We start from the raw sequence: 26,037 nt of genomic DNA on the forward strand, positions 1-26,037 counted from the left end.
GCTCTACAAATCACAAATCTTTGGCGGCAGAGACCAAGTTTTTGAAATTATGAAACTACCAAGATGATTCTGATAATCAGTCAGGCTTAGAATATAAGCCATTCAAATGGTACTTTTTTTTTTTTTTAAAGATTTTACTTATTTATTCATGAGACACAGAGAGAGAGAGAGAGAGAGAGGCAGAGACACAGGCAGAGGGAGAAGCAGGTTCCCTGCAGGGAGCCCCATATGGGACTCGATCCCAGGATCCCGGGATCACGCCCTGAAGCAAAGGCAGATGCTCAACCACTGAGCCACCCAGGCGTCCCTCAAATGGTACTTAATGCCTCATATTAAAGTGTACATATGAGAATAGATCTTTATTCCCTAACTAGAAGAGCATATTAGCTATTACGTTTTGTTTTTCCTACAGTTCTTAACTCAGAAAAGGTACCAAATATTTTTGATGAGGATCATGCAGAAGCATAATTCCAATTATCTATTACTTGTTAACCAGTGTGAAGGTGTTTTGAAAAATATATTTAACATAACAGAATTACGAGGTAATTAAAAATGACCACTTTCAATACATGAAGGCCTAAATAACAAAAAGTGCCAAAAATAATTTTTTTTTTCTTAAAGGGCAAGTGGTTAAGTCCAAACCTAAGACTATAGGACTTATGGATGAGTCAGACTTTCATAGCCTACAGGAATGAACAAAAGCAGCATCTAGAGTAAAATAAAGTTTGTGGCTAACAGATTCCAAAGAAGCCCCATTTTATTACAGGGAGCATACAAATTCCTTCCCTTATAAGGAAAAGTACTGTTCCCCTTCTCCGGCGTGACAGATGTGCCTCTTCTAGTTTCCAGCTTTCTCTTTTACCGGTACTTTCCATGTCGATTAAAGTGTTTATAGAGGTAGCTGATGCGTTTGTTAAGTTTGTGCAGATCATCAAGGAACATTCTATTTCCAACCATTTTCTTCTTTCGGATACAACGTTGTAATTCATTCCCCTTCCAGCCTCGAAGCCATCTGGGGCCCTTGATCAGTTCTTTGGGGTGCATTTTAAAGTCTCCTGTGTAATATAAGAGAATGAATTAGTTCTAAGACCAGAGAGAACCCAGCTTCAATCCCCTAAGCCTTTAGCAGAGTTGCTTTTCCTGAGCTACACCTATAAACAAGACATGTTACACCATCAGATCAAGAGCATAGACTCTGGAGCTAGGCTGTTTGGGGCTCAAATTCTGGCACTGCCATTTACGAGCTTTGGGAAAATCACATTACTTCTCTGTGCCTCAGTTTCCTTGCCTGTTAAGGTGAAAAAATTATTATAAGGATTAAGTGAGTTAATGAGTGTAGAGCACTCAGAACACTGCACACAACCTAAATTGACATGTAGGTGTCTGCTCTTACTATTGAGCAGGATACCATTCCTACACAGCTGAAAAGTCGTTACACCACAGCTGCCATTCTGAAATTCTGTAGCAGGGGGTCGGGTCTTACCCAGGATCCCGATGTTGTCATACACCCCAAACATGGCCCTCTTCTCGTTCCAACGATCAACCACTTTGGGAGGAGGGAGGGTGACCCTTACATGGAACATTCTAGGAATACCTAGGGATGGAGAAGAAAAGGAATGGCTATGAGCCGCTTCTGACAAGCAGTTCTCGGGGCGTCTTTAATACATCAGCCACTTACCCAGAGAGAAGCTTCTGCAGGCCAGGGGCACCTGGCCCCATAGGACCCTTCCTATCCCCAAAGAGAGGCTCCCTGTCATTGCTCTCGTCTCTCCCTCTCCCCTTTGCACACCGCACAAGCCTAAGAGTAGCTTTGCTCGTGGCCTTCAAGGAGCTGACGGGGACCTTCCACACGGGCGACACACGACGCTAAGTGGAGGCAGCCATCTTGGGCCTCACACCGCCTTGGCCCCGCCTTCCCCATCCATAGCCCCGCCCCCCGGGTTCCGTTGTACGGAGGCCTTGACATCCTCCCGGCCCACCCCGCCCAGGCGTTTCCGGTTCGCCTGCAGAAATCATGGAACGCCGGAGGGGCTGAGGACTCGTCTCGTCGTTGCCTGGGACGCCTCAAAACTGAATTTCAAGAAAATTTACCCTTTCCTGGGGCGTCCCTCAACTGTGAGGAAGATGAAGGTGCGGACCTTGGAACCCCGAGCTCCTTTTTTCTGTGCCTCACAGCAGTTTTGCGCTGAGGCTGCTCTTATTCCCCCTTTTATACAGGGGAGGAAATCTGAGGCTCAGAGAGTGAAGTGGCCTGCTGGACGTCACATAGCAGAGGAGATGGCGGAACGTGGATGAGAGCCTCAGCCTCCCAACTCCCAGCTTGGACTTGCCTCCAGTACTGGGGAACGTGGGGGGAGCGACTCGAGTGGGTCCCTAGCCCAGGGCACTACCACTTCCCAGCTAGGGGCGCCGCAGCAGTAGGCGGCGGGGAGACGAGGAGGCGGGTACTGGGTCTAGGCCCCGCCCTTCCGGCGGCTTCCGGCATGTGATTGGCCGGTCTGTGCAGGGAGTGTCGCGATTGGCCTCCTAGCGGCCGTTGAGATTTGAACTCCACGTTTGTGGCTTTGCCCGCGCGGCGCCTGGTTCGGAGGCGGGCTTTTGCTTCCGCCTGCCGGGGATTGGCTCGTTTCTTTGCCCGCTGGAGTGCTGCCGTGCTGATTGGTGCATCTTGTGCACTCCGTGTTTTTTCCTTCTTTTCGTCCTCGCAACCCGAGTCGGAGGAGCGGCGGGCGAACTCTTGAGGTGTGGTGTTAATGGGCTGGGGGAATGAAAGGCCAGGAATGTTGGGTGCGGGGCAGGATGTCGCGGTATTAATTCGGGTATGAGAGGCGAAGAGGTTGCAGGCGTGTGTATTCTTGGGGTAAGATGCCGTAGAAACAGATCCGCAACGGAATATGGGCAAATCGCTTAACCTTTCTTAGTTTCAATTTCCTCATCTGTAAATTGGGTTATATTTTGATGCATTCCTTGAGATTGGCATTCGGAGAACTAGATCAGATCTGTATTTAGATAGCCTAACAAGAACGTGACACAGTAAACAAATGTTACATGTTGATACTCTCCCCATTCTGGGGCCGGAACACCCAGTAGCCTATGTTGGCCCACTGTCCTGGCCTCGGGTGAGACATTTTCTCAGTATTTAAGCTTTGTCCATAAAAACAGAAATAATAATGCTAACGTGATGCATTGATATGCCACCTTACAACTCTTTAAACATTTTCATACCCTTTGACTCATTTGATCCTCAGAGCAACTTTGTAAAATAATCAGAGATTAGTAACTCGTTTTGCAGATGAGGTTCATAGGGTTAAGTGACATGACCAAATGACAGAGTCACAACTAGAATTAGCTTCTAGTTCAGGGTTGATCTCACATCCTCTAAGATAACGTTACTAGCCTGAAATAAGTTTAATATAAGCATCGTATATTGGAGAGGGGAGGATAAAAAGACAGGCCTTACTTACAGACCCTGACCTGTTTGCTGTTTGGTTTCCAGCCCTGTGAGTCAGTGGAAGAAAGATGTCGCCCCAACTGTATGAGTTCCATCTACCCATATCCCCAGAGGAGTTGTTGAAAAGTGGAAGAGTGAACCAATATGTTGTGCAAGAGATATTGTCGATCAAACATCTTCCATCACAGCTCAGAGGTAAGACTCCATAGCTGCTACTGTGCCTACACCTCAAAACAACCGTCTTACATGTAATTATATCATCTCTCTGTTCCACCACACCACTAAGCTCCATGAGGGCAAAGAACTTGTCTTTCCTAGTCAATTTTTTCCTAGCATTGCTTGGGATGTATTACATGGGAAGTATACATACACATTGACCTCATTTTCTCCATTATTCAATAAACAGTCTTGATGTATGTGGCTACTCTTTAGACAAAAACTTAGTTTTGATCTTTACCTCTTACCATATGCCAAAATTATGTTCTGGTAGATTTAAAAGTTATAGGAGAGGGTAGCTTTCTCAGAATGTATGGGACTTGCTTGACCTGTATCAGGTAATATTTTTTAAAAGTCTAGATCTCTTGTTTCCAAGAGTATGCAATAATGGGGGGGGGAACATGTACAGCTGCAACACTGAACAGCATATGTACAATGCAGTTATCCCTTGAAACCTACAGATGAATAAGCAATTTATACATTATCAACAAGATCCCATAATGTCACTATACTTATTGGAAGTGGTCTTGTGTCGGTTAGGTTGTTTTGGAGAGGTACATAAAGTAGAGATTAAGACTTAGGAGCCAAGCTATCTCAGTTTGAATCTTGGCTCTACCACTTTGACCTTGGACAAGTTACTTATTCTCTTGGTGCCTCAGTTTCCTCATCTGTAAGATAGGGATAATTGCCTACTTAATTTGTTAACTCCTACAAGAAGTGTTGGTTAATACATCAGCTAGAATTTAACTCCGTCTTATCTCTTCTCTGCCTTCCCATCATGGTTGCTAAATGGCAGCTCCTAGCTCTGATTTCCAAAGGTAGAAAGGGTGATTTTTTTTAATCTTTTAAAAGATTTTTTCTTTTCTTCTTTCATTTTATCTTTTCTTCTTTCTTTTTTTAAAGCTTTATCAGAAGCCTCCCAATCAGAGTTAGCCAAAATTGATTTTGCCTGTTTCCCTAACTATTTACTGGTAAGGGAAATGGAATCACCTAGATTGTCTAACCTGGGTGGCTCAGTTGGATGTCTGTCTGCTTTTGGCTCAGGTCATGATACTGGACTCCCAGGATTGAGCCCCACATCACGCTCCCTGCTCAGCAGGGAGTTTCCTTTTGCCCTCACCTTCTCCCCATCCCTGCTCACTCACACTCTCTCAAATAAATAAATGAAACCTTAAAAAAAAAAAAAAAAAAAGATAGTTATCTAGGAGCCTCCCCAAACCTAGACGTATCACCATTTGGTAAGCAAAGAAGGCAGAGTATGGAAGTCAACGGGTAGGTGGCTAGCCAACAGTATCCACTATGGAGGAGAGATAGACTGTTCTCTCCATACTGTATTGATATGTGCATCACCAATTGCCTAGGCTGCCCACTGTAGCAAATTGTTCTTTGGGTATTATAATGCATCATTTTTTTAAATTTTCTTTTTTTCTTTAAGATTTTATTTATTCATGAGAGACACAGGCAGAGGGAGAAGCAGATTCCCTGCAAGGAGCCTGATGTGGGACTCGATCCTGGATCCCGGGATCACACCCTGAGCCAAAGGGAGACACTCAACTTCTGAGCCACCCAGGCATCCCATAATGCATTATTTTTTAAATAGATAATCACTCTCTTTAAAGAGTTCTTTTTATAATAATTTCATTGCTTTTGGTGTTTAGAATCCTAATTATAAGTTCTACAAGATCAAATTGTTTAATTTATTGAAAAAGTATTTACTAACAATATACTGTGTGCCAAGCACTATTCTGGGTACTGGATATACAACTGTAAACAAGACAGACAGGTTGACAGTTTTTTCTCAAGGTTCTCAACAAGGAATAAATAAATACGAGATATATCAGATGGTTGCAAGTGCCAGGGAGAAAAATAAGCAAGATAAGATACAGTGTGGTGGGTAGGAACTACATTTTATGTTGGACGATCAGAGAAGGCTTGCTGATAGGTGACATTTGAGCAGAGGCCTTAGAAGCAAGGAAGTGAACTATGCCAATTCTCATAGGCATTCTAAACAGAAAGAAAAGCCAGTGCCATGTCTCTGAGGTGGGAAAATGTGAATATGGTTGGAGTGGAATAAGCTAGGGAAAGGGAGATCAGGTGAGAAGTGGTACAGATTCTCCTAGAGTTGTGCTCCTCAAAGTGTGGTCTTCAGACTAGCAACATTAGAATCATGATTTAGGAACTACTGGAAATCCAAGACCCAACCCAGAACTACTGAATCAGAAAATCCATTTTTTAAGACGATCCCCAGGTAATTCGGATGCACATTTAAGTTGGAGGAGCACTAATCTAGAGCCTCGTAGGTCATAGTAAAGATACAGCGTCAGTGTAAGTTTGAAAGCCATTGGGCTTTGAGCCCAGGAGTAACACGGTCTGACATTTTAAAAGTATCACTAGTCTGTGGAACAGAGTATGAAGGCCAAGGGAAGAACAGGGAGACCAATGGAGAGGCTAATACAGCAGTACCAGTTAGCGTGCTTGGAGTAATAGCAGTGGAGGTAATCTGAAAAGTTAGGTACTGAACAGATAGATGTTGAAAGGAGAGCAAACAGGATTGTTGATGGATTGAATTTTAGGGTTAAAGAAAGAAGACTAGCATGATGACAAGGCTTGTGGAAGAATGGAGCTGCCATTAACTGAAATGGAGTAGAATATGAGAGGAGCAGGTTTAGTCAGTCTGTTGGTTGTAAAATTGTGGAGTTCAGGGGCACAATGTGATGAGAAACAGGATATTTGCATAGCTTCAAAGTATCCCCCCACAAGATACTTAATTACTGCAAAGCAGAAAATAGTAACTTACACTAGAGATACCTGGCAAACACTACCAAGTGGTCAAAGTTAACATAGTAATAAGGCAATGATACCATGTACTCCTTGGTATGATGCATTGAAAGAATCCAGCATCCCTTCTACAGTTATGTTGCCAAAAATGCATAACCTCATGAGAAAATAGCAAACAAACGCAGACCAAAGAACATTCTACAGAATAACTGACTAGCACATTTCAAAAGTGTCAAAATTGTGAAAGACAAAGACAGAAGAATAAAGTGACATGACAGCTACATGCATTGTGGGACCCTGGATGGGATCCTGGACCAGGAAAAGGACAAATAGAACAACCAACAAAATTCAAATAAAGTCTGTAGATTCATTAATGGCATTCAGTTAATGTTAATTTCTTCATTTAGAATAGATTCTTGAGTGGTGGTTATATAAGATGTTAACATTATCAGAGTGAAAAGTGTAAGAACTTTGTATGGTTTTTGCCACTTTTGTAATTTCAAAATTAAAAAAAAAAATAGGTCCTCACTATTAACTACACTGGACAAGTCACACAACCAGTCTGAGACTTCATTGCTTTTTCCGTAAAATAGGCATAATACCATCTGCTTTATCTAACTCACAGATGTCATGAAACTCAAGTGAGGCTTTCATTATAAAACATGACAAATGTAAGATATTATAATAGGTTACATCGAAATGAGTTCTTTTGGTGGTTCAACCAATAAAAGTAATTAACTCGGTTTTCTGCCATCAATAGAATTTACCAAAAAGGCCTCTCCCCTCCATATTAATTAGTTTCTTTCATCTTTATAGCATTTCAGGCTGCCTTCCGAGCTCAGGGGTCCCTGGCTATGCTGGAACACTTTGATACAGTCTACAGCATTCTACAGTAAGTATAAAGCACCTAGCTGGTACTTTAAGAACCAGTGGCTAGTTACCCTAACTTTGCATGTTAGTCCTGAAATTCCAAATTATAGATGCACTGACAAATGTTCTGGGTGCTGAGATCCCTACTAATGAGCATTGACCCCAACTTAACACCACATTCATTCGAGCAATTTCACAGATATATTTAAGTATTAGATTCTTCAGGTTTGATCTGATTTAGAATGGGATCTGCAGTTTCCTGTCTTAACCCCCACACTTTCTTTCCCTCGTAGTCACTTTCGAAGTATAGATCCTGGCCTCCAGGAAGATACTCTGGAATTCCTGATAAAAGGTATCTGTGGGTCAGGGGTTAGGTGATGGAAGGTGTTTGTCATTGTTTGTTTACTCCTGTATTTTGTCAGCCATGTGATGATATCAAGGCTGTGGTGATTCAGTTGGTTTGGCTAAGCCTGGGGACCTTTGACCTATTAAGGTCTGTAATCTTGGTGGGCAATACAGAGTTATGTGTGTTCGCTGTAAGGGCAGACCAACAAGAAATATTTCCTACTTTTGAACTACCTCTCTTTAATAAGAGGGTTCTTCCAGTTGCCAGAGAGAAACTAGGGTAGCTGGAGTGAGAGAGTGGGGACAGGGCATGTTCAGGGTAAAGAGATCAGGGGTCCCAAAGGATTTAGCTTGTGTTGTGGCCACTGAGAGATGAAACACAGATCTTTGGTAATCTGATGGCTGCAAATGCAAAAGGTCTTTTGAAGTTGGGGTGTGTGAGGAAAGTGAATGAAGCTGACTCCAGATTCTGCCCCTTGTAGTGGTATCCCGTCATTCCCAGGAACTTCCCGCTATCCTGGATGATGCAGCTTTGAGTGTGTCAGACAGGAGTGCCCACCTAAATGCTCTCAAAATGAACTGCTATGCTCTGATACGCCTCTTGGAATCCTTTGAGACCATGAGCAGCCAGACAAGCCTCAGGGACCTGGACCTTGGGAAGGTAATTGGTGGTTTCTGGCTTACTTAATATGGGGCCTAGAAAGGTAGGGAAATGGAAAGAAGGGAATCCAACAGTTCTGGCAATCTTTTCTGTCCTTACTTAGGGTTTATGGGGAAGTATTCAAAAGTATCACAGCATATCCTTCCCTGACAAGAACCTCCTCTATATTTTAGAGCTTGTAATACGTCTTCTGTGTTAGTTTCTACATTGTCTCAACACTGGATAGTTTAGGCACTCGGACTAGCAGATCTTAATCTGCTTTTGTTTCCTTATATTTCCCTAAATATATGATCCTTTTCTAGGGGAAGAAAGCCCGGGCCAAAACAGCCCATGGCTTTGACTGGGAAGAAGAGAGACAACCAATTCTTCAGCTTCTAACACAGCTGCTCCAGTTGGATATTCGTCACCTGTGGAACCACTCAATAATTGAAGAGGAATTTGTCAGGTGGGTGGTTAAGATGCCTATGGGTTAGTGAGCTGTGACGAACAAGGGCTTTGTTGCCAGACATCTTTCTGAATACTTCATTTCATGCCGCACTTCTATATGTAACACATAGAAGTATACTCATAACACTGAGTTGTTAGGAAGTAAATAATAAATGTAAGAAACTACCGTGAATTTTTCATCTTTAATCCCATTAGTCATTCATGACACAGACTTTACTGATTGTCTCCTGAGCACATGGCTGGTATGTATGGCAGGCACTGGAAACAAAAGTTTCTACTCTCTTAGAGTTTATAGAGCAGAAAATGATTTTTTAAATAAGTAAAATATATGGTGTGTTTTATAGTTTATTATTGTGGAGAACAGTGGGGGGGGATTGGAGAGTTTGATGGAAGAGTTGTGGTCTTAAATCAGCTATCCTAGCAAGACCTCTTTAAGTGGTGACATTTGAGCAAAGATCAAGAAGAAGTCCGGTGAGCCATGAGAGGGTCTGGAGGAATAGGAAAGTCAAGGAATAAAACCATAGGTACAAAGAGCCCGAGGAGGGCATGTATCTGGCATGTACAGGACAGGGAATAGCAGTGAGGCCGGGGCAGCCACACAGTGAGAGGGACACGCTATGAAGTCCCAGAGGTGGTGCAGAGCCAAGTGTGTAGACCCTTGGCTGTTGTGGTGATTTTGGCATTTTCTCAGCGTGAGCTGGGGCCGCTCAAGGATTCTGAGCAGAGCAGTGAGGTGATCTGACTTGAATTTTATTTATTTATTTATTTATTTATTTTTTTTTTCTGACTTGAATTTTAATGGGATCATCAAGCTCTGGTTACTGTTAGGTTACTATGAAGGGAAAGGAAGAAAGCGGGAGACCAGTTAGGGGGCTGTTGCAGTGACTTGGGCAAGAGATGGTGGGAGCTTCAACCCAAGAATGGCAGTGGAGATGAAGGGATGTGCATGGATCCTGTACCTGTTTCCCAGAGGTAGAGCTTACAGGATGAGCTCACAGATGTGTGTGAGATTTGAGGGAGAGTGCAGTCAAGGATGACTCCCCCAGGGTATGTGCATGAGGATGCGGAAGAACAGAGTTGCCAATAATTGAAATACAGGCAAGGCTGTGAGGCATGTTTTGGGGTCGGGTGGGGGGAATGGGACGGGGGATGGACAATTAGAAGTTCTGGGATTTTTGTTTTGTTTTGTTAAAGATTTTATTTATTCATTCATGGGGGGGGAGGGGCAGAAACATAGGTAGAGGGAGAAGCAGGTTCCATGTAGGGAGCCCAATGTGGGACTTGATCCTGGGACTCCCGGATCATGCCCTGAGCTGAAGGCAGATGCTCAACCACTAAGCCACCCAGGCATCCCAGAAGTTCTGTTTTGGATACAAAGTTTGAGGTGCTTACCAGACAACCTAGCAATGTTATCTGACTCTGATGTTGAGTGTACAAATCTGGAGCGCAGGAGGGAGGTCAGCTAAGGTACTCATTTGGGAATACAGTGTATTTATATAAATGCTATCTATGGCCCCAAGACTGAATGAGATTACTAAATCAGTAAGTGTAGCTAGAGGAGAGCAGAAATCCCTATCCCTCCCTGGGGAAGGGAGTCTGGCATGTGGCCAGAAGAGGTGTTTCCAGGAGAAAGGCATGATCAGCTACATCCCATGCAGCTGAATGGTTGATCAGATAAGGACTGTGAGAAATCTTTGGTTTGGGGGATCCCTGGGTGGTTCAGCGGTTTAGCACCTGCCTTCAGCCCAGGGTGTGATCCTGGAGTCCCAAGATCGAGTCCCACATTGGGCTCCCTGCATGGAGCCTGCTTCTCCCTCTGCGAGTGTCTCTGCCTCTCTCTCTCTCTCTCTGTGTCTCTCCTGAATAAATAAAATCTCTAAAAAGAGAGAGAGAGAGAGGGAGAGGTCTTTGGTTACTTTCTTCTACCTTTTATCATCTATTTGGGTTCTGCGTAGGCATCATAACTGTTGAAAGTTGGTCATCTTGAAGATCAGAACATCTATCTAGGGTCAGCAGAGCAAAGCAACTTGGTGTAGAAGATGAGCAATAGAATGAAGAAAGCTAGAAGCCCCTGACTTTGGGGGCAGGTGAGGGAGAATGAATGATGCAGGGCCTGAACAGAATGGAATCCATATAGCTGACTTCACATCTCCTTCCCTTCCTTTCTTAGTTTGGTTACAGGCTGCTGCTACCGCCTCCTGGAGAACCCCACCATTAGTCACCAGAAGAACCGCCCCACCCGGGAAGCCATAACACGCCTGCTCGGTGTCGCCTTGACACGTTATAACCATATGCTCAGTAAGTTAGCCCTCTGCTTTGCCCCATATTTTCCATTTTGCCTATAATTTTTCTCACATTTAGTATGTCCACAGGTGCCAGTGTGAAAATCATCCAGATGCTGCAGCACTTTGAACACCTGGCATCCGTACTGGTGGCGGCTGTGAGTCTGTGGGCAACTGATTATGGAATGAAGAGCATAGTGGGAGAGATCGTAAGGTGACTCTTCTCTGAGTTTCTGATTCTCCCCTCCCTCGGGGAAGACACAGAAAGGTGGGAAGTATTTTCTCTGTGCACTCTAGATTTCTTCAGATGTTAGATAGCAGTCTTACCTTCCCTTACTAGGAAGTGAATTAACTTGCTGTGGCTGTGTTTTCTTCCCTGTGTAGAGAGATTGGACAAAAGTGTCCCCAGGAGCTGAGTCGGGACCCTGTGGGGACAAAGGGCTTTGCAGCCTTCTTGACAGAACTAGCAGAACGCATCCCGGCCATCCTGATGTCCAGCATGTGCATTTTGCTGGATTATCTGGATGGAGAGGTACGTGGCCCCCTGGGAATCTCCAGTTCGTCTGGGGATTTTAAGTACATTGCTATAAGGCTGTTCTTTAGAACAAGAAGATGGCTTTCCCATGAAGTCAAGGTATCTAAGCATAACTCTTGACAGTTTCTTCCTACAGAGAAGCAGATAAAGTTCATTGACTAAAGAGCCACTTATTAATCCCCATTTCAGTATCAATTGGTTTTATCCCGGTCTGGTTGGGGGTTGGCAGTTCCACACCTTAGGTCTAGTGAGAGTCACTCAGCTGTGATTCTGAGTCCCTTCCGTTCCTCAGGATGAAGCCCCTTCCGTTCTTCCTACCACCTGGCTCGCCTGCACTCTCCAAACAATGCCGCCTCTCAATTCTTTCTGCCTGGCTGCCTCCCAAACTGATGCAGGGCACTCGTAGGTGAATGTCAAAGACAAAAACAGACCACTCAGTCATCTAATTCACTTGAACTTCTTGTGCAAGACCCCATTCTCTGGCTCCTGGCTTGGCAGAAGCCCCAATCCCTATTCACCAAATTCTGCAGTGGACTTGCTTGGCACCCTGGGGGCTGACTTGTGCTTCATGTCTCACTCTTTGTCAGTAAAATGTGAGAAGGGGAGTGGAAGGGAAGGGGGTGAGGGGGTGTTTTATTAGTAAAGATCAAAGGCTTTGAGGCCTCCCAACGAAAGGTAGAAATGAACACTTTTCAAATGTGCATATATGTGATGAGCCTTATGGGGGAAAATTGTTTGGGCCTCTTGTTTATTTTGTCTCTATATTCTCTGAGCAGACGAGGCCCCTTCCAGTGATCTCAGGGGTAAACCTAAGTAGCTGACCTGAAAAAGTCACAGTTAAGCAAGCTTACCCTTCACTGAGGGCCTTGCCACTTCTTTGTGCCTGGACACGCCCAAGAGATTGGGGGAAGGAGAATTAGGATTGGAGTGTGGAGCCTCAGACTCTTTTTATTGCTCTCCCTTAGAATTACATGATGCGCAATGCTGTGCTGGCAGCTATGGCAGAGATGGTCCTGCAGGTTCTGAATGGTGATCAACTGGAAGAAGCGGCCCGAGACACCAGAGACCAGTTCTTGGACACCTTGCAAGCCCATGGCCATGACGTCAACTCCTTTGTGCGGAGCCGTGTTCTGCAACTCTTCACCCGAATTGTGCAGCAGAAGGTGAATAACTTTACACATGATAAACACATACAGTACTCTGGAAAAAGGAATCCAGTATCCCATAGAAGACTCTGGAATTCACATTGTTACTACCAGTAATAAAGGTCTTCCTCTATCAAGGACAAGGAAGCCTGGCTCCATTTAAACCTGGCTCCATACTATGTCTTAACCACTTAGAAGAGACTATTTTATATCCCATAGAAAAGTTCCTTTAGAATGAGTGGGTTGGGCAGCCCTGGTGGCTCAGCGGTTTAGCGCCACCTTCAGTCCAGGGCATGATCCCAGAGACCCTGGATCGAGTCCCACGTCAGGCTCCCTGCATGAAGCCTGCTTCTCCCTCTGCCTGTGTCTCCGCCTCTCTCTCTCTCTCGCTCTATGAATAAATAATTTTTTTAAAAAAATCTTAATAAATAGATAGTGGGTTGCTCACATAGAGTGTACTGCTCTATGTACAGTGTAAAGTGTAGATAGGGTGTAGATAGAGTGTAGATCACCTTTAGCAGAATGGATGGTGTGGGGTGTGAGCTCATCCTTCTCTTTGTACCCCATGCAGGCTCTCCCATTGACACGTTTCCAAGCAGTGGTGGCCCTAGCAGTGGGTCGTCTGGCAGACAAGTCAGTACTAGTATGTAAAAATGCCATTCAGCTCCTGGCCAGTTTTCTTGCCAACAATCCCTTTTCCTGCAAGGTAAGTAAGCTTGATCTACCCCAAAGAGAAGGAATTAAATGGAAACGGGGATCAAATTCTGTGACCTAGTGACTCTGATACTCATTTGACCCTGGTAGCTTAGTGATACTGACCTCGCTGGACCACTGAAGAAGGAGACACAGAAATTACAAGAGATGAGGGCCCAGAGACAAGCTGCAGCTGTTTGTAAGTAGTTCCTGCTCACCCTAGCCATTTCTGCTTCCTGCTGTCAGAAAGTCCAAAGAAAGGGTCTAAGTGAAACTTTCTCATTCAGCCACAGTGCTGGACCCAGAGGAGGAGTGGGAAGCCATGCTGCCAGAGTTGAAGTCTACTCTGCAGCAGCTGCTAAAGCTTCCCCAGGAAGAAGAGGAGATTCCTGAGGCAATTGCTAATACAGAGACTGCTGAAGGTGTGAAAACACGCATCCGTCAGTTGCTTGCCAAGGCTAGTTACAAGTATGTGAAAGGTTCTAAGAAACTTCACAAACAACTAGTTGTAAATAATGTTATATATGCAAATGTTCTCCATTTGAAAAAGAAAGTCTGAGTATAATTCAAGTTGTATAATCTCAAGTAAGTTGTTTAAACTTCCTGAGCCTCAGTTTCATTGTAAAATAGAAATGGTTGAGGGGTACCTGGGTGTTCAGTGGGTGGACCCTCTTGATCTCGGGGTCATGAGTTCAAGCTTCACGCTGGGTATAGAGATTAGTTAAAAATAAAATCTTTTTTTAAAAAATTAGTACATTGCATGATACAAAATTTAAAATTATAAAAAGGACATGTATTGTAAAGTCCTTTCCAGACCTATTTCCTAGCCACTTAGTGCCTCTTTCCACAAGGAAGCAACATTCTGAGTTTATTGCACATTCTTCCAGAGATAACAGACAAGTTAAACATGTTCTTTTCCTCCCCTTATTACACAAATGATAGAATATTCTACCCTCTGGTCTACCACCTTGCTTTTTTTCACTGAACCATGTATTGTGTGTTTTTAATATATATGCCTAATAAATAGCTGCCTCATTATTTTTTATGGCTACATCGAATCCCATTGTATGGATATACCATAAATTAACCAGTTATTGAACTCTTATTTTTCACAAACTTTGACTTAGCAAAGTTTTCAAGCAGATGTTTGCCACAAGATTTGAAAAGCCTTATTTGAGTGTTTTGAAGACTGTGTAGTAAAACATTGTCAATTTAGAAGTGGGAAAAGTGTTTTTTTGAGCTCTGCCTTTAATAGGTGTTTCTCAACTTTGTAAGCATGAGAAGTGTTCCTTTTCTTTGGGGCAGTAGGTCTAGCTTCTCTATGGAACCATGAGGTAGGCTCCCTTATAGAAGACTGCAGTGACACTCTTGTCAGTCCTGAGTTGGTGACAGGTGGATGTTCTGACAGGCAGGTCATCGTTCTCACTCAGGAAGCCATAGGCCACTTCCAGGAGTCTGAACCATTTAGTCACATGGACCCAGAAGTGTCAGAGGAGACCAGGTTCCTGAATCTTCTGGAGACTATTTTCAAAGGTAATTCCTTTTCCTTTATCAGCTAGCAAACAAAACATTTCTACTAGTATTTATGTGCCATTAACTTCATGCTAGATGCTGATCTGGCTAACAGAACCCAGTGCTGAAGAAATCCAGAGAGCTGTCAGAGCTCTACTCTGGAACAGAAGCAGCCCAAAAGCCTAAGATTGATAGTCATTTGGTGGAGGGAAAGGGTGTTTCTAAACCATAGAGGACTTTAGGAGTCTTTTTTGAGAAATGAACCAAGATATCTTTTTTTTTTTTTTTTTAAGATTTTATTTATTTATTCAAGAGACACAGAGAGAGGGGCAGAGACATAGGCAGAGGGTGAAGCAGGCTCCCCACAGGGAACTCGATGCAGGACTCGATCCCAGATCCTGGGATCACACCCTGAGCCAAAGGCAGACGCTCAACCACTAAGCTACCCAGGTGCCCCTAACCAGGATACTTTAGAGTAGGTTCTAAATGTAGAACTTCCCACTGTGGAAAGAAATGTCCAGGGATGTTACAGGTGTTGGGTAGCCCTCAAGGAATAACCATCCTATAACTGTCTAACTCCTAGGCCCAGTAGCTTCCACACAGGAGAATACCCAGGGGCCTGCAGGGAACACGGGCCTAAAACAGCCAGACTGTAAAGATAAGCCCTGTGTGTCAGAGCCTATGAAATCCAGGGACAATGATGAACTGGTAAAGCAGGAGATGCTGGTGCAGTATCTGCAGGACGCCTATAGCTTCTCTCTGAAGATCACAGAGGCCATTGGCATCATCAGCAAGATGATGTATGAAAATACAACAACAGGTATGCCAGCATCCCTCTCTGTAAGGACTGGGTCTTGGGGTTGGGAAAACCAGTCTTGTCCATATTTTAATGGTAATTATCTGCTCTTTAAAAAGGCAAGGATTCTTTTTTATTTTTTATTTTGTTGGGATTCTTTATTTCTTTTGGCTGTGTATATCCCCATGGAGCATACACATTTTAACACACAGTTCATGATAAGGCCATCAGGAGTTGACTTTCTCAGGGAGAGTGAGGAAAGCTTCCACTTGCGTGTTGCTACACTAAGAAAGGTTCTGTCTTTAAGTATTAGGAGAATTTGGCCAAGCAATGGGTGATATTTGTATCTATCCTCTCAGTGGTACAGGAGGTGATTGAATTCTTTGTGATGGTGTTCCAATTTGGGGTACCTCAGGCCCTGTTTGGGGTGCGCCGCATGCTGCCTCTCATCTGGTCTAAGGAGCCTGGTGTCCGGGAAGCTGTGCTTAATGCTTACCGCCAACTTTACCTCAACCCCAAAGGGGACTCCGCCAGGTATATGTGGTACTTTTTGGCCTTTGCCAACTTCTCTGAGGTCAGCTTCTCATAGGACTGCACTCTTTTAGGAGTCTGCAGTCTCCTAAAAGAAGGGTGGGGATGTGGGGGCATCCTTCTAGAGGAGTTCTGAAATCATCAGACATAGATCTGTAATGGGATTCAGTGGAGCTCAGACTTCCAGTCAAACCCATCCTACATAGTTATCCGACGTTGTAGTGGGATAGCCCTAATAACCTGTTTGTGGGTTCACACTTAGCAGTTTTTAATGACCTCTGCTCTCTGCTATTCCCACAGAGCCAAGGCCCAGGCTTTGATTCAAAATCTCTCTTCGCTGCTAGTGGATGCCTCAGTTGGGACCATCCAGTGTCTTGAGGAAATTGTAAGTCTCCTACTTTCTTTCTATTTTGTTTGTTTTGTTTTGTTTTTGGCTTATTTAGTTATTTAAATAATCTCTACACCTAGCGTGGGGCTCAAACCCCTAACACCTCAAGATCAAGTATCATACATTCCTCTGACTGTGCCCGCCAGGCATCCCCTTACTTCTACTTTCTTTATTCATTCAATAAGTATTACTGTGTGTTCAGCAATTTACTCAGCCCTACAAAGTATAAGATTATTTTCAAGTTCCAACATTTTAAAGGAACCAACAATATAGTGGGTAGCCAAAAAACATTTATACGTTTATAGAACGAGGTGGCACATCAGTGCCAGAAAAAGTGGCCTAAGTAATGGTTATAGCAGGAATGGTAATGTAATAACACTTATTATATATATGCCAGGCCTGTCCTCAGCAGTTTGCTCGTAGGAGCTTGCATCATGCTTATACAACCCTCTGAAGTGATGCTGCTAATGTACATTTTACGGTGACAGGTCCTGAGGCTCTGAGAGGTTAAGGTACTTGGCTAATGACAGCTGGTTTGTGGGAGAGACACAGGCAATATGAGCTCCGGAAAACATACTCTTACCTTGTATGTTTCTCTGAGGAGAACAGTGGGAGGACTTAAGCAGGGTCTTGATGAGCAGGATACAGAGAATTAGAGAAAGGAGGGAGCCAAGAAAGAGCACAAAAAGTTGCAGAGTGAAGATTGTGTTCTGGCTGGAAATTGTTACCTGCAAAAGATAAAGTGGGAGTGTAGATTGGAACGGAATTGAAAGGTCCCTGAATGCCTTTCACAAGTCCAGGACTTTCAGTTTGCCAGCATTTTAGTGAGGCCCATGTGCTTTGAAGCATTTGGATTGTGGAGCCTGAAGGCGGAAGTGGTGCTGACCACCAGCATCCACTAGGTGGAGCATTCCTGCCAGCCACCTTTTCTCTTCTCTGGGGCAAAGAAGAGCCCCGTGGCAGCCACTGGCCTGAAGTCTTCGAGGCTAGGAGGCTAGCTCACGGTCCCCGAGCTCCTACTGTAGGCAAAGAAGAGCTGTTTCTAAAAGATGAGCTGAGGTATGGCATGATGAAGTAGGTGTTGGGAAGACTGGTCCAATAGGAACATACAGGTTGGTGGAGAGGAGGCTGCTGTCAAGTGTGCAGTGGTGAGGGGCTGGCCTTGGAGGAAAAGCTATGGAATTGCACTTAATGGAAGATGGATTTTAAAGAGTAGGTGGGACAAAGTGAGGAAACGTTGACTATGAAGTTTCAAGCATATGAGACTAAGAGTGTTGGTATTCTGGGCAAAATGAAAAGGCAAGGGAGGATGCAGCCTTCCATTTTAGACATGTTGCATTGTTGTAACAGCAACAAAACCTACTAGAAATCTCCAAAATGTGGTCAGAGCCACGGATCCACACATAACAAGGTCACTCTGAAAATGTCATCTTAAATGCAGTTTTGAGGGCATGAGGATGGAAAAGTGACAGAGATGGAAGCCCCTCCCCAGACTCCTCCTCCTTCCTTTTCCGTGCCTAAGCATTGCTTTTACCCACCTCGGGTTCTCAGTGCTCTCTTCAGAGAAGTGGAACAAGGATCAGGCGAATTGTTATTTCCTGGCTTGAGCCTTTTTTTTTTTTTCTCTCTTCAGCTCTGTGAGTTTGTGCAGAAGGATGAACTGAAGCCAGCAGTGACCCAGGTGCTGTGGGAGCGGGCAACCCAGAAGGTCCCCTGCTCTCCTCTGGAGCGCTGTTCCTCTGTCATCCTTCTTGGGATGATGGCACGGTAAGGCTCGGGTCCAGACAGGCAGTAGGAATAAGAGGCGGAGGGAGGGCTCTGAGAAGGCTCCCTTCCCTTCGGTACCGGCAGTCAGGCCCACAGCTGTACCAGGTAGTAGTTGGCTACCTAAATGAAAAGTAAAACAGTGCAAGTACCAGCACCCCCTACCCCTACCCCCCACCCTGCCCAACAGAAATAATGGGATTCGGTACAGGGAGAGGGATTCTGAGGGCCAGCCCTGTAGAGCCTCTTCTGTAGTGCTCCAGGGCTCTCAAAGCCTCGCACAGAGTGCTTGCTGTTACCTACCCCACTGGGCATTATTCCCTACAGAGTGCTGTCCCCGACTAGCTTTAACTCTGTGGCTTCCTTCTCCTAGAGGAAAACCAGAAATTGTGGGAAGCAACTTAGACACACTGGTGAACATAGGGCTGGATGAGAAGTTTCCACAAGACTACCGGCTGGCCCAGCAGGTGTGCCATGCCATCGCCAACCTCTCTGACAAGAGAAAGGTATGGGGGATCTCCAAACCAAGGAGAGTGGGGCTCCTCTTAACCACTCTCAACACATAGGCACATTTTGTCTTTGCTGTTCTCAACAGCCTTCTCTGAGCAAACGGCACCCTCCCTTCCGGCTGCCTCAGGAACATAGGCTATTTGAGCGACTGCGGGAGGTGATCACAAGAGGTGAGTTATCATGAAGGCCTTGGGTAGAATCGAGTCCTTTGGCTGCAATGAGTGACTTCTCCCTTCTTCTCTGCAGGCTTTGTCCACCCAGACCCACTCTGGATCCCATTTAAAGAGGTGGCAGTGACCCTCATTTACCAACTGGCAGAGGGCCCCGACGTGATCTGTGCCCAGATACTGCAGGGCTGTGCAAAACAGGCCCTGGAGAATTTGGGAGAGAAGAGCACCACCCAGGAGGGCCCGAGTAAGTAGACAAAGAGGGTCCTCAGTGGGCAGCAGCCAGACTCTACTGCTTTCCTTGTCAGGCCAGCAGCAGCTGCCAATACTACTTTTTATACCAGCCCCTGCCCCACCCCAGACCATACTCTCACTGTTGTCACTTAGGTTGGGCCAGTTGCTTCTACCATTCCCTTGTCCCTATCTCTTACTTCTTTGCTAGTCTGTGTACAGCACACAAACAAGAAGAAGATCTATCAAAATAGGGTGCAGGGCCCTGTGAGACTTGATTCTGTCTTTTTCTCCCGGCTATCCCCCTCCCCTCCTCCAGAGGACACCCCTGTGCTCCCCACTTTCCTACTGATGAACCTACTGTCTTTGGCTGGAGATGTGGCTCTGCAGCAGCTGGTACATTTGGAACAGGCAGTGAGTGGAGAGCTTTGTCGGCGCCGGGTTCTTCAGGAGGAACAGGAGCAGAAGACTAAGGACCCAAAGGAGAAGGTGAATGAAGTGCCTGGGCATTTGGGTTTCTCTGTCAACCATTGCCCAGATTTGTTTCATGACCATGGGTCATTCACATTTCCTCTTGGGGATCTGTGCTTTTCTACCAATAAATGAAACAAGGAAGACACTCTGCTCCCTGCTGCTATTACTCTGGGAAAGATTAGTGAGAACAAAGATGGAGCAGGCCGTACACTATCACCCAGGAAGGAAGGTTTTAGGGAAACACAGAGTACTGTGTTAGGGGCCTTGGCCTGCAGTACAGGCTGCCCCCCCGGAGGTGCTGTTTATGAGGATGAGCACTCACTTGCCCCCCCTTTCCCATCAGCCCTGGGCACTGGGCCTGCCGCCTGATGGGGACCTTGTGTTCTCCACTAGAGGCAGTGATGCCTTGCAGACCAATAAGCCTCACAGCAGTGGAATAAGGTCTGACCTCTGTGACCTTGAACCATTGTCCACGTGATCCATCTATTGACTGTATACAGGACATGACATGCTTCTCTGAGGATGAGTTCAGAGATGGAGGAATATGCTTTGGCAACTTGAAAATAAATGCCATTTGTTCAGTTTCGAACTTGCCAATTCAGATTTGGCAACATGAAAACAAAATGACAAAGACCTAGTTCTTTTCCTGTTTAATTCAGGAGTCCTCCCTCTTCACAGACACATTTGACAGTCGTAGGAGTACTTTTGCAGCACTTGCCTTTCCCCAGATGCATTCCTGCAAAATGCATTCTAGTCAACAACACTGTCCCAGATAAGCTGTGACATCTGGTTTCTTATCCCACCAGAACACCAGCTCCGAGACCACCATGGAGGAGGAGATGGGGCTGGCGGGCGCCACTGCTGATGACACAGAGGCAGAGCTCATCCGCGGCATCTGCGAGAAGGAGCTATTAGATGGTAAGACTTGCTGAGGGGTCTGCTCCCTGGCCCATGTAACATGTCCCAAACCTAGAGCCGTTCTTCTGACAGGCAAACAGGTCCTGGCTGCCTTTGTTCCGCTTTTACTCAAAGTCTGCAACAACCCTGGCCTCTACAGTAACCCTGAGCTCTCTGCAGCAGCTTCACTTGCCCTGGGCAAGTTCTGCATGATCAGGTAAGCCCTGGGGCGGTAGTCCCTTCTCTGAGAGGATGGGGATTGGACGGTCTCCCTGATGACCCTCTTCTGGCCCCTAGTGCCACTTTCTGTGACTCCCAGCTTCGTCTGCTGTTCACAATGCTGGAAAAGTCCTCACTCCCCATTGTCCGGTCTAACCTCATGATTGCTACTGGGGATCTGGCCATCCGCTTCCCCAACCTGGTGGACCCCTGGACACCTCATCTGTATGCTCGGTAGGAGATCCCTCATGACACTTTAGCAGGCCTCACCAGCTCTGGGATGCTGTAATCCGGCAAGTATGAGAATCACTAAAACTGTATTTGTCTGGTCTTTAGCATTACTTGGAACATCTGCTTGATACTTGGCCTGTACAGGCCATGGCTTTGTATGGCCCCAAAAGGATTGGAGCCTCAATCCCAAGCCTTGACTGCAAGCTTGGCCTCTTTCCCTGGTCCCAGCTTTCTAACTGCTTCTAGACTGTCACATTAAGAAGGGGTAATAGAGGGACACTGACTGGCTCAGTCAGTAGAGCAGAAGGCTCTTGACCTTGGGGTCATGAGTTCAAGCCCCACATTGGGGATAGAATTTACTTTAAAAAAAAAAGAAGAAGAAGAAGAAGAAAGGGTAATAGATTCCCCGCAAGGGCCTTTCCTGCCAGTGATTTAAGATTTCATCCCCAGGCTCCGGGACCCAGCACAGCAAGTGCGGAGAACAGCGGGACTGGTGATGACGCACCTGATTCTAAAGGACATGGTGAAGGTAAAGGGGCAGGTGAGCGAGATGGCTGTGCTGCTCATTGACCCCGTGCCTCAGATCACTGCTCTGGCCAAGAACTTCTTCAATGAGCTTTCCCACAAGGTGAGAGGCAGTGAGGAAGCTGAGGGCTCGCTGCTCAGGAAATAGGCACACCACCATCTCTATAACGTGACACTCTCTGTCTCAGGGCAACGCGATCTATAACCTCCTTCCAGATATCATCAGCCGCCTGTCAGACCCCGAGGGAGGGGTGGAGGAAGAGCCTTTCCACATCATCATGAAGTATGGTTCCCCGGGCCCAGAAGCACACTTTTCATGGAGTAGATGCTTAGGAAAGAGACGGATCTATACTTGAATTCTGGCTCTGCTCCTTAGCCGTATGGCCTCCAGCAATAACTTAACCTCTCTGTGCGTGTTCCTCCTCTAAAGGATGAGGCCTGTGAGACTTGTCCCTTAGTTCCTGAGCAAGTTCAGTACAAGAAAGTTGCTAACATGGTGGTAGGCACAGTAGTCCTCACTACATGGCAGTGCTTTTGTTATAAATTCCCATTCTCAGTGAAAATTTCTCAGGGGCGTGGGGTGGACCTATTGCTGATAGCATACGAAGAGGGCAGGAGGAATGTTGAGGCAGGCCTAGGCCATGGCCAAGGGGATTTTCTCCCTCGGCCAGGAGGATGGCAGCAGGTTGGTGCCCAGGGAGGGACGGGGTTGTGTCAGGGACAGGTCTGAGCTGGCCCTGGGAGGTCACACGTCTCCCCTTCCTCAGGCAGCTGCTCTCCTACATCACCAAGGACAAGCAGACTGAGAGCCTGGTGGAGAAGCTGTGTCAGCGCTTCCGCACAGCCAGGTACTGCCTTCCCCCGTGGCGCCCCGCAGCCGTTGGAGCCTCCAAGGCCCAGGCAGGATGGGCCTTTACTCCTGCATCCCGCTGCTTCCTACAAGCCTTTGCCATCTGCAGGACTGAGCGGCAGTACCGGGACCTGGCCTACTGTGTGTCACAGCTGCCGCTTACCGAGCGAGGCCTCCGCAAGATGCTGGACAACTTTGACTGCTTTGGGGATAAACTGTCAGATGAGTCCATCTTTGGTGATTTTTTGTCGGTCGTGGGCAAGCTGCGGCGTGGAGCCAAGCCTGAGGGCAAGGTGAGTATGGTCCGGCCCTAGCAAAGACACCCGCGTCTGTGCTGCCCGGGCCTGCCTCACCTGCCCCAGGCTGCACTGTAGCCAAGTCACCAGCATGACCTGAGACCAGGTCTTTCTGTCTTCAATTCCTGTTTCTTTTTCTCTTTTTAAAATTGAACTTTATTTTTTAGAGCACTTTTAGGTTCAAAAGCAAAATTGAGTGGAAGGCATAGAGTTCCTCATATGTCCCCTGCCCCCACACACACACAGCCTCCCCCACAATCAATATCCCCCACCAAAGTGGCACATTTGCTGCAATCGATGAATCTGTGTTGACACATCATTATCACCCAAAGTCCATAGTTTACCTTAGGGGTCACTCTTGGTGTGCATTCCGTGAGTTTGGACAAGTGTGTCGTGGCCTACGTCCATCATTATAGTATCATATAGTATGGTTTCACTGCCAGAGAAGTGTCTGTGCTCCCCCACTCTCTGGACCCCAAGCCCCCAGCTACCACTGATTTTTTTTACTGTTGCCACAGTTTTGCCTTTTCCAGAACATCCTATACCTGAGTCAGGCAGAATGTACACCTCTCAGCTTGGCCTCTCTCTGTGTTCTGCATCTTAGTTTTTACTGTGTCTTTTCATGGACTTCTTTTTCATCATAGAAATAACTGTTTCCAGGGGCACCTGGGTGGCTCAGTGGTTAAGCATCTGTCTTGGCTCAGGTCGTGATCCTGGGGTCCCGGGATCGAGTCCCGCATTGGGTGCCCCGCATGGAGCCTGCTTCTCCCTCTGCCTGTGTCTCTGCCTCTCTGTGTCTCTCATGAATAAATAAAATCTTTTAAAAAATCTTAAAATCTTAAGAAATCTTAAAAAAAAAAAAAAGATTTTAAAATCTTAAAAACAAAAAACTGTTTCCAGGCCTATTCTTCATCTCTTCTTCCCTTTCAGGCTATAATCGATGAATTTGAGCAGAAGCTTCGGGTCTGCCACACCAGAGGGTTGGATGCAGTAGAAGACCTGGAGGTTGGCCAACGGGGTAGCCAGAGAGCCCCATCCACCAAGAAACCCTCCACTGGTATGTGAGGCAGCCCCACGGGTGGAGAGACCAGGCCTCCTCTCAGAGGTTCCTTTTTCTGGGACTGGTGTCTCTGCCTTTTCTAGTTTCAAAGCGGCACCAGCATCTGGCTTCTGCAGCCTCATCAGACAGTGACTTTGTCACCCCCAAGTCCTGCCGTACTGCCCATCGGCATCCAAATACCCAACAGCGAGTTTTCAAAAAGAAACCCAGAATTGTCTTCTCAAGTGATGAGTCCAGCGAGGAAGGTATGCTGCTCCCGGCCTTGGCCCAGAGGGAGCACAACTTGGGCGGTGAGGCTGGTTCCGATGGGGCCCTGCTGTGTAGATGGTCTTCACCCCTGCCCCCAGGTGTCCTCCCCTCACGCAGTTTGGGTTTGATTTCTGCGGTGTGGTCTGGGGCCATCCCACTGTTCTCTGAGATCTGTTTTTCACCATCTTTGTGACTCAGCTTTTTCTTATTTCTCCAATCCTCTGAGTAGAGCTTTCGGCAGAGATGACAGAAGAGGAGACACCCAAGAAGACCACACCCATCCGCCGAGCACCTCTGCGAAGGCACAGGCCCTAAGAGGTCATCCTCCCTGTCCCCGTCCCTGCTGTGCAGGGTGTCTTGTGGGGGTGACCTTGAAGTCTGTTGCTCCTGTAAAACACTTGTTTGCCTGTCTTCCTTTCTTTTTTTAAAGTATGGTTCTTCAACTAGCCTAACTGAGCAGGATTGAGCTGCTTTCACTGGATTGTGTCTGCCACAATTATTCCTAGTGAATAAATGTTTTTATATGTTTTTATTCTTCCTAGCCTTGTCTGTTTCATCTTTCACATTAGCCAAGACACAGGAGGCAGGCAGAGGATTATCAGTCCAGAAAGGGGAGGTTCTAGAGGCTGTTTCAAGCTCCATGCTCTCCCCCTGGTGCCTTAGTTTCCCCTTCTCAACCTCCCCATGCTGCCCAAATAGCAGGATTGCTTCACGGCAGCAGAGCACAGTGTCTAGTCTCCAGATCAGTGCTGCTCCACTTGGGGGCAGTTTTGCCCTCCAGGGGACATTTGGCAATGTCTAGAGATTATTTTTGTCATCAACCTAGGTTGGAGGGATGCTATTGGCATCTAGTGGGTAGAGACGAGGGATGTTGCTAAATTTCCTACAATGCAGAAGACAGACCCCACAACATAATTACTCAGCCCAAAACATCAATGGTGCCAAGGTGGAGAAACCCTTCTCCAGACCAAGGGCTGGTCTGTGTGCTCCCCTCCCCGCTTTATGTTCTGTAAGCCCATCTCTGGGACAGGTGACTGACCTGGCCACCGGGCTGATGGAAGGCCAGGTCCTCTCCACCATCTGTGGAAACTCCACCTACCAAGAATCCCTTTACTGTTAGAGTCTGTGGGAAGTCAGCCCCTCAGGCAGGCACTGCTTTCGCCTGCCCACCCCCTCAACTCCCCAAGTCTTGTCTGCTGAGTCACCTGGACCAGGAGGCAGTGAGCATGCTCTCATGACGACAGTGGTGTCTTTGCTGTCATGACAACGGCAGGCTGCATCAGTAATGCTCTGTGGGCACTGAGCTCCCTCTTTCTGGCTGAGGACACTACTGAAAAAGGATGCGCAACAGGCAAAAGGGAAGATGGGACCTCAGATAACGCACTGTGGGTAGTGTGGGAACATGAAGGGGCTAGGACCCTTTCCAGAGAAAGATTAATGGTCCTGGTTGAGCCTCTGAGTCCCCATCCCAGGCCCCAATAGAAAGCCTGTGGCGCATCCCATCTGTCACCTCCTGTCCCCGTTAGGTGCCCTCTGGCCCTGCACTTGGGGTTCGTGAAAAGCCCCTGGGAACCAAGCAAGCACATGGCTGCCAGACACTGACTTGGCTCTGGGGCCCCAACGAGGGAGGGCAATCCCAGAAAGGGCAGGGACTGGGAGCCGGGTGCGGGGAGTGTGCTCTCTGCCTTTTAAGCAAAGGTTATCACCAGGCGGGCTAAACTTAGCTGCAGGCTCTTCAGCTAGAGAAGGGGGCTGGTCTCAGGTTACGCTGGGCCAGCAAAGAGGCCCCTGGGTCCCCAGCCCCCAGCACCTGCTGATGGGCCAAGTCCATCCCACCCCACCCCTTCCTAAGCCGTAGTTCCATCCTTCCTCAGCTGGGGCTGCGGCTGCGGAGGGCAACGGGCCCCTTCCTCT

General features: G+C 46.6%; 2 protein-coding genes and 1 non-coding gene across 7 annotated transcripts; 2 read left to right on the top strand and 1 right to left on the bottom strand.

The window, feature by feature from the left end:
- Positions 1 to 498: 498 nt before the first annotated feature.
- Positions 499 to 2,493, bottom strand: MRPL51 (mitochondrial ribosomal protein L51). Of its 2 annotated transcripts, none has more exons than XR_005379781.1 (3): positions 2,092 to 2,493; positions 1,484 to 1,594; positions 499 to 1,055 (listed from the first exon to the last, which is right to left on the bottom strand). XR_005379781.1 is itself a non-coding variant. In XM_038576574.1 (3 exons), the coding sequence occupies exons 1-3, from the start codon at positions 1,755 to 1,757 to the stop codon at positions 859 to 861; spliced, it is 387 nt and encodes a 128-aa protein (XP_038432502.1). In that variant the 5' UTR covers positions 1,758 to 1,923; the 3' UTR covers positions 720 to 858. The 2 variants fall into 2 exon arrangements, 1 of the variants encoding a protein (XP_038432502.1); XM_038576574.1 differs by lacking the exon at positions 2,092 to 2,493 and adding an exon at positions 1,679 to 1,923 and having other exon boundaries at positions 720 to 1,055.
- Positions 1,972 to 24,661, top strand: NCAPD2 (non-SMC condensin I complex subunit D2). Of its 4 annotated transcripts, XM_038576570.1 has the most exons (33): positions 1,972 to 2,130; positions 2,218 to 2,742; positions 3,497 to 3,646; positions 7,262 to 7,337; positions 7,609 to 7,667; positions 8,143 to 8,321; positions 8,624 to 8,766; positions 10,939 to 11,066; positions 11,141 to 11,264; positions 11,435 to 11,582; positions 12,551 to 12,748; positions 13,302 to 13,436; positions 13,535 to 13,622; positions 13,711 to 13,891; positions 14,832 to 14,956; positions 15,519 to 15,755; positions 16,091 to 16,265; positions 16,563 to 16,647; positions 18,284 to 18,417; positions 18,788 to 18,920; positions 19,010 to 19,094; positions 19,171 to 19,338; positions 19,642 to 19,811; positions 20,603 to 20,714; positions 20,787 to 20,910; positions 20,991 to 21,146; positions 21,594 to 21,771; positions 21,857 to 21,951; positions 22,436 to 22,516; positions 22,628 to 22,811; positions 23,745 to 23,871; positions 23,958 to 24,119; positions 24,353 to 24,661. In XM_038576570.1, the coding sequence occupies exons 3-33, from the start codon at positions 3,520 to 3,522 to the stop codon at positions 24,436 to 24,438; spliced, it is 4,203 nt and encodes a 1,400-aa protein (XP_038432498.1). In that variant the 5' UTR covers positions 1,972 to 2,130; positions 2,218 to 2,742; positions 3,497 to 3,519; the 3' UTR covers positions 24,439 to 24,661. The 4 variants fall into 4 exon arrangements, with proteins under 4 accessions (XP_038432498.1, XP_038432500.1, XP_038432499.1 ...); XM_038576572.1 differs by lacking the exon at positions 2,218 to 2,742 and having other exon boundaries at positions 1,976 to 2,130; XM_038576571.1 differs by having other exon boundaries at positions 2,001 to 2,742.
- Positions 7,737 to 8,064, top strand: LOC119866456. The gene has a single exon (XR_005380213.1). It is a non-coding gene; the product is annotated as a small nucleolar RNA U85 (small nucleolar RNA).
- Positions 24,662 to 26,037: the final 1,376 nt, after the last annotated feature.

Source organism: Canis lupus, chromosome 27, assembly GCF_011100685.1.
Source record: "Canis lupus familiaris isolate Mischka breed German Shepherd chromosome 27, alternate assembly UU_Cfam_GSD_1.0, whole genome shotgun sequence".
Taxonomy (NCBI): Eukaryota; Metazoa; Chordata; class Mammalia; order Carnivora; family Canidae; genus Canis; species Canis lupus.